Genomic DNA, 9985 nt, shown 5'->3' with positions numbered 1-9985 from the left:
TCATCAAATAGGGACGGAGGGAGTACATCCTATGTGTCATACTTATAATTAATTTTTGCTTATATGGAGTGACACTTGTCGGAAAATTAGAGTGTCATTGTCTCATGGTCTGGCTAAAAGTTTAGCTTTATATATTCGTTATTAGTTTTGTGTCCGGGCGATGCCTGAATTAACCTAATTAAATGTTTTAACTTCAATGTTAAATACGGTCATATAATCCCTTTTGATAATGTAAAATATTTAGACATACAATATCATATCGCTTATTTATATAATAGTGTACTTTTTTATAATTTTATTTGTAAATAAATATTTATATTATTATTAACTTAAAATTTTCTATTGTACTTAAACTATTTCTAATGAACTGGAGTATTATTACCAAACTAAATTATTTTTACTGATTAAAACTTGTTTTTACCGATTTTTTATTCTTTTTTTAAAAAAATATATTATAAATGGATCTCAATTTAAAGAAATTTTTAAAACACATATTATGATGGAAAATAGTAGTGAGTTATAAGATTTTTTAATTAAAAATTCTGATTAATTTTATTTATATGAATTATTAGAAGTATATCTATAATAATACACTATACAACATTTTTTTAAAAAAATTATCCAAAATTCGCTACTTAGCATCCTACATAACAATACCTATTTTTCGCCTACCTGGCTCGACACTTGGCGAAAAACTGCAATGCTAAGTTTTATTGTCTCGTGGCTTGGTTGCGAGACCGACTTTATATATAAGTGATATGTTATGATGATGATAATAATAATAATAATAATTGAATATTGAATACTATAAACTACTCATTTTTTTTTATTTCAAAAATAAAAATGAAAAAATAAACTACTCATTTAAGACATAACATTACACTAGATGGTAGACACTAAACCCAACCCAACCCAACCCGAACATAATAACATAACATGAAATGACGCGACCCAAATAGCCCGACTGCGAAAGCATGAGGTTAATATTCTTCCACTTATTTTTTTAGCTCCAGAAGTTTTCAATGGATACCCTATAATGTATATACCGTCCCACCATCGGCTTCAACTCCATATTTTATTCGAAAATCAAGCCAATTGGAAAGGAACATTAGAAAGCATAGATAATATGTAACTTAATAAGTACTGTATATGATATGAATAAACTATTAGCCTCATACAAGTGATATGTTGTACTACTAGTTCAAAGACAAGTATATTTCATGGCTCTTGAAAATTCTACAAAGTTCCAACTGAACAGTACAAGAAATTGGCAGTGTTCTTCTGCCGTAGCACTATGCAAATGCCAGTGGGTGGTGCATTACAATTATTATCCAGCAAAAGAAAGGAAAATGCACAATCGACGAACAACGAATTAAAGCATTTCATCCTCATAACAACGAAAGAAGTCTAGCTTTCCTGGATCGGAGGACCCTTCCACTTGAAATTGTCTGCGTATGCTTTAGGCTGCAATAAGGGCGCAGAACAAAATTAGGCCTATTCATGCCAATGATGACAGGAAATTTCAATAAGAATGATATATTCCTTCAGTAGTTATGAACACTTAACACATGGAAGTAAATTTAACAAAAATACCGACCATTTCATTCTCTATACAATCACAACTTATATAGAAGTTTGAAGGGGTTAAACTGAGCTATCAGCCCCACACTTAAGAAAGGTTCAATCAAAATACCATAATTGGCTATCTAAATCAAGTTTAAGAATTCCAATGCATTTAAAGACCAAAGGAAGCTAAAGCACGCCATGTCATCATCCTATCTATCTACAAAGAAGGTAAGGCACAGATTTGTGGTCTACTTTTCAAACTTTAAGATGCAGATCTGCCCTCAGAGTCAAAATAACAGTTAATAAATTAAACAGAGATGATTCAATAATTAAGGTTAAGCCACAGTTAATAAATTAAACAGAGATGATTCAATAATTAAGGTTAAGCCGGAAAGAAGAATCTGCCTCCAACAAGAATACAAGACCACATGGCCGAAATCATTTTTGGTAGGACGCCCCATTGTCCCCATGCTCTCCCAGGATCTAGGGGTGCTTTGTAATTTCTAGTTTCACTCTAGAACCTTCATGTCTTTCAATCCCCGATCCCTCCCCCCCTCACGACATATATGTAGGCCTAAAATGAGAGAAAGAGGTAAAAAAGATTTCAAAACCAGTTCCATGATGCTCCAATATTTGAATAGAAATCGCAGCACTCTCAGAAAGTCTTCACATAAAAATCATAAATCTTGGTTGATTATATGATTAGTTGATAAATTGATTAGTTAAAGACAGACTTTATCAAGGAAAAGAATGGATTGCAAACTCTGGAAATTAAAAAAGCTGTAAATGAGATTAACAAGCTCACCTTCAGAAGTGGTGTGTGACGCTTTTTTACCTGCACAGAAAAGTTCAACAACCAGTATTACCCAGAGGCAGAGAAAGATTAAGAGAAAAGGAAAATTGAAACAGGGGAGGGGGGAAAAAATAAAAAGAACATGCACTCCTCAAGGCCAACTATATTGTATTCAAAGATGGACATAGTATGCCAAACATGTCACTATTTGATAGACGATATAATAATATCTCAGCCAGCCCAAAGAAGTAAAACAATAACACATTTCTAATGTAACAATGGCATGAACATACAACTTTTCCAGCAGAGTAGAATTTGTCAATTTCACCTTGGCAGCAAAAAAGATTCAGAAAGTTGAACAGAAATGAGGATCACATATCGTAGCCAAATCCTTAAATTGTACATGAGCACAAATAATATACGTAGTAACACAAATAATATAACCTAAAGTAGAAGACCTATAACAAATTCAATCTATAACTACAATCCTTCTACAAATTATGTTATAGACTCCACTATGCGATAAGCATGATCTAAAGCCCTAAGTATACATCACAATTTCCAATTAGTTGATGACTGAATTTAGATATTTAGGCTTTTTAAGCAGGTCCACAAGAAAGGGATAGGGAATTGTCCTTTATAGTGTTTAGTTCACCTTTTTTTTTTAATTTATTTTTTCTTATTGCCTTTATAAGAATGAAGTAAACACAAATGCCTAAAGGTTTAAAGTCTTTACCAAAATGAAATAATTGACTCTAGGAAAATTTCAATCTACATTACTATAAAAAAATTTGATCAAATGGTGTTGTAAACTATGACTAAAGCATATACTTCTCCCAAACAAATTTAATTGTTTCTACCTGTCCAAAGATACAAGCATTCCTGCGACAATCTTATAGTCCTTGACTTCTTGTCTTTCCAAGAAACTCGTGTTTTAAAGGTACACCCCCCAAAATAGTAAGTTTCATACATACTTCAAAAACTATGCAACAGGCAGTAACCATAAACACAATTATTAACAGTTGACTTTCACCAATACCCTAGCCCCCCTAGAACATTTATTTAAGGGGACTTAAGATCGAATATCTAATGCTAATGAAAAGAGAAGTTAATCATAAGAATTAAAAACTAAGTCCTTAAGTCCAATGCATTTAAAATTTGCTTTACCTCCAACAAACTAAATATGTATGTAAGCTCCCAAAAAAAACATGAAATAAATAACTCCAATTATCATGTGTAACTATTGAGACATCATCACCTAGGGAATGATTATGGTCTGTTGAAGACTTGGAAGTCCTAAAATAAGTACTGTGTCATGGTGTGTAAACCAAGTGGACTGATCAATGACCATAAAATTAAGCTTGCCTTAGCCTCATAAATCCCATCATTTTATTACTTCCTGTTATGATTTATCTTGCTTTCATTTAATAGATCAACTAATCCACTAAAACCATGGGTCTGAAAGTTTAAGTCATTTTTGGAAATTTGCTTACTCACTTTTCTCAAATAACAGCTTACACAAGTTGGCAAGTCAGAGCAAATTTTGCTGATTATAACCTAGTGTGAAGCTACTTGGTTAACATATTACATGTATTAGTTTAACTAAAAGAACCTCAAGAGAAGAGAAGAGAAGAGAAATAAATAACGGCATATTTAAATTAATACATACTGCAGGCCTGATGTGTACACCTAATTTTCACTAATTTCAAGAAAAGAAATGTTTAAATAAGATAAATTTAGGGAAAATAAGTCATAATAATTGTGACAAGGGTTGATAAGAACTAAGTTTAATTTAGAACTAAAAGAAGTTCTAATAAGGTCTAATCAGTTTCAATAAATTGATAAGAGCACACCCTACATATATAACTTAAAATAAAAGATCATCAAGAGAAGAGACATGGATAACGACATAATTTTTAAATCAAATAATAGCATACATACATTAACAGAGAAATTTATTTATCTTGTATAAATAGCACACATCATCTGAGAATTTTTTTATTTGAGGGATCCACCCATTGTGAAGTACAACTTATGTTTAAAGAAGCAAAAAGAAGCATGAGTAAAAGGATGGACAAAGACAGTTTACAAATATTAATACAAAACACACCTCATATTGCCATCCATGTCTCTCAGCAAAGGCTTTTGCATCTTCTTCACTGTTGAAAGTCAGTGCTGATTCACCAACATTGGCATAAGGGTCTCCAGTGGATGTCCATCCCATCAATGGATTCTCCCACCTTAAGGATATTACAAAGACAAAGATAATGTTCAATAAAAAAGATGCAAGGAAGTAAGATAACTACGCAACTAACTACACAATAGACACAATACCATCCATCAGAGTAACTCAGACTGTACATGCAAAAAGTCTTTGGGTCCCTAAAAAATCATCATAATTCAACATACAGCAAAAATCCCTAACTTTAGTATGAATACCTCTCATGGCTCTCAATATCACAGAAGTTCACTCTCTAAGACCCAAACCAGGCGTAGAAGACCTTTAAGGTTGTATCCAGACACTATACACTATACGCTTAATGTCACTGGAAATAAAAAACCCAGTAGCAAAGAACCTTTTAAGTTATACCATCACTATGATTCTTTCACACCATGTACCATATTTTCTGGAACATACACAGTATACTAGATTGACTAGACTTTTGTTTACAAGCTTAACAAATCAAAAAAGTAAATTATAATCCCATTGTGACACTGCAAAATTCAAAATTGACTACTGAATAACTATTTATTGGAGAATTATAGCCTAGTGACCTACTTTTGTGTCGAAAGGAAGTTGATCTTCCACTTCCCAACTTTGCCAGCACCTTGCTGTGTTGCAACGCGAGCAGGTGAGTAAATCACAACCTGCGCTCATAATTTACAATGATTAAGGAAGAATTAACGTAAACCAGAGGAAAATGTTAACTTTCAAACAAGTACGTGGTTACAACAAGCACAACACGGGGAAAAATAAGATTATAACTAAGGATAAGCAATGGAATATATAGGTTCAAATCCATTAAATGGACAGATGCAACTAAAGGCACCAAAACCCAATAGCATGCTGCTTTCTAATCACCAGTGAGCTTTAATTATATTAGATAGCTGCCAAAGAGCAGATACTATATTGGAAATACAGAAGGTTTATCATCAAATAGCAAAGCGACAATTAAGTTAGTTTCATCAGATAACAAGCCAGACTATAGTAATATATGAAATACCATACGTATCTGCTAACACCAACAATCATAATCTGAAATTCAATTTGGTTTTGATCAATTAATGACATATATGACAAATCACAAACTAATAGTGTCTAGCCATTTCTTGCTTAGGTTATGAGAAACGAGCAGAATTGTCACCTAAACAGCTAAGCTGCAACAAGCTCTAGTCAACCTGCTCTATCACCAGCATTGCTGGAACATAGAGATCTATAAGTTCCAAGCATGGGCCAAATGCATTGTCCAACAAAGATGAGTCACATCCCATATCCATATATAACATGCAGGATAAAATTGATGGCAGATTCTGCTGAAACCAGCTAAAATAGTAAATACACAAAGTACACATGTTTAAAAAGGTAATGATGTAAGGTACAGTGCATTTCCAAGCAACTTTTAACACAAAAAAAGCAGCAGCGCCACATCAAAATTACACATTGCAAGAAATTATAACAGACTCCCTATTATTCACACATACTCGAGGAGGAAGCCAGCAACAATCAATAATTAACCACAACTCGCAAGTTGTTGAATCAGTTGTTAGGTGGTTACCGAAAATTCAGGGGATTCTGTAATGATGGAAAGTAAGCAGCAAGGAGTAGGAGTATTAATAGGGGAAGACTTGCAATAATAAGTAAAAATTGGAGAAAGTATTGAGTGAAACACAATCCGGAGGAATCATACCCTTAAAGTCTGATATTAATAGCTTGAATTTATTAATTCCTATGATTACAGCCCAAGCCAACCCTTATAATCTTGTTTTCTGTCTTAATTTCCTAATGAGGGTATTAGTTTTTAAACAGAACCTGAGTCGTAGCACACATCCAAATAATCCATGCTTTCTCCACTTACGCCTCAGCAGCATATATGATTTATCTAAGGTTGAAAACAACATCTTCATCTAGACTCACACTTTTCTTCAAAATTCAACCTTGAGTGAATATATCCATATTGTACTTAGGGGTCATTTAGTTCATTAGGGAAGTGAAAATTCCCATGAAATTTCAATTTGTAGGAATTGAATTCCTTTATCAAAATCATGGGAATTCATCAAATTTGTTAGGTTGAAAATGGAGGAAGTAAATTTCCATAGGAATTGTAACTTACCAAGGGGTGGTCGGGTAAGTTAATTCCCATGTTTTAAGGGAAGTCAAAATTCCCATGAATTGTCTTTGCCCCCATTTTTTCTTTTTATTTTTTTGTGTCAACAAGTCTAAAATGAAATTCATGGGAATTTTGAATGCCCATAAGAAATTAAGCCAACCAAACAACACCTTAGAAGATAAAACTAGTATAGGTATGATATAACATGAACAATCTGCTATTGACGAAAGACAACATATCCCTAAGCTTTTTTATTCTATAAGGTGCTAATTAATTGCCCTTAAGTTCCATAGACACTCAAATTTCCCATGAATTTCTTTTTGTCCATGTTGTGTTTGTTGACATCAATGTATAAAAAAGCTCAAGGCGCGCTAAAGCAAGATGGGTCCAGCAGCGCCTACGTGCGCCTCTTTGAAGTGAGGCGCACTATATGAACAATTAAGAATTTTGGCTGATATTTGCTTTAAGTGTGCCGCATATGCGCCTAACTAGCACCTAACCACACACGCCTCGCCCCGACCAAGTTAAACGCTTACCCCGTAGCGCCATGCGCCCGCTATTTCAAACACTAGTGACACTAAAAGGCAAAAATGGAAGTTACAATTCATGGGAATATATTCACCCACCCTACCCTTGGTCATTATTCACTATTTTACTATTCCTAGGATTTACAATTTCCCACATAACAACCAAACACATAAGTGTAATTCCTAGGAATGGAGATTCCTATACAAAGTTAATTCCCAAACTAACCAAAAAGTCCTAAGACGTCAAAAGCTTCTTCAAACAAGGCACCACTTTTACCATACCCAAGTAAAAGGACCATAGTAGCTTTCAAGAATCCATAAATGTTAACCAATTCTTCCAAGTAGAAAAAATGAGAGTAACACAATCCCATGATAATTTTGGGTCACCACTAAATTGTGGTCTTCAAGAACAACAAACTTAGGCCCTGTTCACCTTATCTCCACTTATTTCCGGTTTGATAAGTACAGATAAGGGTTAATAAGTTCAGATAAGTTAGATAAGAAAAGTTCAGGAAAAATAAGTTCAGATAAGATGTGATAAAGGTTAACCAGGGCTACCAAAGTTTAATTTATAACTAAAATAAGTTCTAATAAGGGTTAATAAGTTCAAATAAGTTCAGATAAGTAAAAATCCAGTGAATAGAACGCACCCTTACACCTCCTTGACAAGCATTAAAATGGCAAACTTCATAATTCAAAACCACATACCAAAAGTCAAAACCCCAAACATTCCTCACTTCACATCCATTATACAAAAAGGTATGTTTATCTACTCATTTTTTCAATAGGAGATTTAATTTTGCTAATTAGAGCACTCCAAATTAGAAAAATCTCTTAGGGCATGCTTTGAACGGGTATTTAGGGGGGGCGGGGGGAGAGTAATGATACAATGATTTTAACTTTTTTAAAAGATTGGATTTAAGTAACTAGTTGGTGGGGTATTAGTAATAGTTACCAATACCCCCATTCCCCCCCCCCCTCCCCCAAATAAAGTAATTATTCCCTTGAATATTAGCTCTCATCTCTGCTATACTCTCCCTTCTCTTCAACTTTTTTCTTTTTCCTTCACCTCCATATCTCTCGCTCCCCCACCCAACATCCAATACAAAAGCATTTTCTGCTACCAAAGGCATCCAATGGGAATGACAAGCTGACCGATTTGGGCTTATATAAACAATGATCTGAAACTGGAGCCATTAATTGATGATTTTATTTGAAAGAAAGTACAGGGCTTAGGGTTTCTGATCCTTCCAGAAGGGCAATGCATGTTTATGGCCAAACGTTGGTTGTCTTGTAACAAAGATCGAAAGTAGTTTGTCCTAAGCCAAGATTGTTACAAATCCATAGAAAAGAAAATATTACTCCCTGTCTGGAATAGGTGTAAAGGGAAGGGAAAATATAATGGAAAAATAATTTTGACTTTTTTTAGTCAATTTTTGGAGTAATTGGTTATTAGGGTAAGCTTGTTCCCTTAAAAATAGGGTTAATAGTTACCCACATACCCGCTAGTGTGATTATTCCCCCACAAATACAACTCTCTTCTCTCTAATTCTCTATTATACCCTCCATTCTCCCTGCTACGTTTCACTTCCGCCATCTCGATACGCGTCCTCTCAACAGAAGAAGCTAGACGACAACACAACTACTCCACAGAAACATACAGCGGCCGCCAAAGCCAACGGAGTTGAGAAGCCTTTCCGTTCACAATAATCAATAGCAATGATCTCAAATTGGAGTCATCAATTGAAGAGATAGATGAACGAAAATTAAGCGCTATTAAAGCTTCCAGAATTGTGATGCCCAAGGTGGTGTCCATTTGACCTCTGTCAAGGTGGCTGTTGGGATTCCACGGATGCCCTTAGGAGTACCTACAATAGTGTATAATGGAAATCGTACTCCTCTAACTTTAAACCATAGCTCAGTCCTCAATAGCGAATTGCTTTTTTATCATGATCAATTAACCTAACCTTCCATCAAAATCAATACACGTTGAACAGCAAACTCAGCATTCGGAACCACATACTAAACCCGATAACATTCCTTTAATTCTCATCATCAATGACAAAAGAATATGCATCTCCATTGATTCTAATCATTTCAATCCAAAATCACTAATTTTCAACCAAAAAACAATATGACAACCTTCTAACAATGTCACAAAATACCAAATTCTAACCATAACCTTAATTAACAATCAATACGAGCATAAAACAGTTCAAAACGAATAATAATTGACGAATTAATAAAATAAAATAAAAACGCAAAAAATCATACTCGACGACGAAGGTGTTCTTCGGGGATTCCAGCGACGACGCCGATCTCACCAGGGCGAGATTCGACTAAAGAATCGGCTTGAGATGAGAAGGACTTAGTTGAAATGAGCGCAGATCGGCTAAGATGAGTTAGTCTGAGACCAGCTCTTTGTAGAGAGGTCGCCATTGTTGTACCTTCTTCCTTCAACTTCTTTCTCTCTCTAACAATGAAAACAATGGAGAACGAATCGGTTTTTTTTTTTTTTTTTTTTTTCGGGAGAGTCCAATTTGACAAGATTGCTAGCCCATTTTGTAGAGGCTTTAAATGGGGGTTATATATTTTTTTTTAAGACCATCTCTAATGGTGAAACTTAAATTTGACTATTGAAATATAAAATGAGTTGTTTTTTTTACCTCTAATGGTGATTTTATACTCATGTGAAGTCTAATTTCCCAATAATGAGACTCTCTAAAATATACAAATATCACTTCAATTTATGGCTCACCAAATTCATTTCT

At 34.2% G+C, this 9985-nt stretch overlaps 1 protein-coding gene across 1 annotated transcript; it reads right to left on the bottom strand.

Moving 5' to 3' along the window:
* Nucleotides 1–1118: 1118 nt before the first annotated feature.
* On the bottom strand, nt 1119–9773 carry LOC110695504 (NADH dehydrogenase [ubiquinone] iron-sulfur protein 4, mitochondrial-like). Its single transcript, XM_021872732.1, has 5 exons — nt 9489–9773; nt 5139–5227; nt 4470–4599; nt 2372–2401; nt 1119–1464 (listed from the first exon to the last, which is right to left on the bottom strand). Exons 1-5 carry the CDS (start codon nt 9651–9653, stop codon nt 1408–1410), a joined length of 471 nt encoding a protein of 156 aa, XP_021728424.1. The 5' UTR covers nt 9654–9773; the 3' UTR covers nt 1119–1407.
* Between the last annotated feature and the right edge of the window lie 212 nt (nt 9774–9985).

This window comes from Chenopodium quinoa, unplaced genomic scaffold (genome assembly GCF_001683475.1).
Source record: "Chenopodium quinoa cultivar QQ74 unplaced genomic scaffold, ASM168347v1, whole genome shotgun sequence".
NCBI classification, from domain to species: Eukaryota; Viridiplantae; Streptophyta; class Magnoliopsida; order Caryophyllales; family Amaranthaceae; genus Chenopodium; species Chenopodium quinoa.
The sequence above is the reverse complement of the archived record's forward strand: the minus strand, read 5'-3'. Positions and strand labels throughout refer to the sequence as shown.

What these genes read in the sequence shown, in the direction of transcription:
- LOC110695504 (XM_021872732.1), bottom strand. Translation starts at nt 9,653, where the DNA reads ATGGCGACCTCTCTACAAAGAGCTGGTCTCAGACTAACTCATCTTAGC. An exon ending in GACATGGATGGCAATATGAG is followed by an intron (nt 2,402 to 4,469) that starts GTGTGTTTTGTA and finishes TTTTCTGTGCAG; the next exon opens with GTAAAAAAGCGTCACACACC. An exon ending in GTCACACACCACTTCTGAAG is followed by an intron (nt 1,465 to 2,371) that starts GTGAGCTTGTTA and finishes CCCTTATTGCAG; the next exon opens with CCTAAAGCATACGCAGACAA.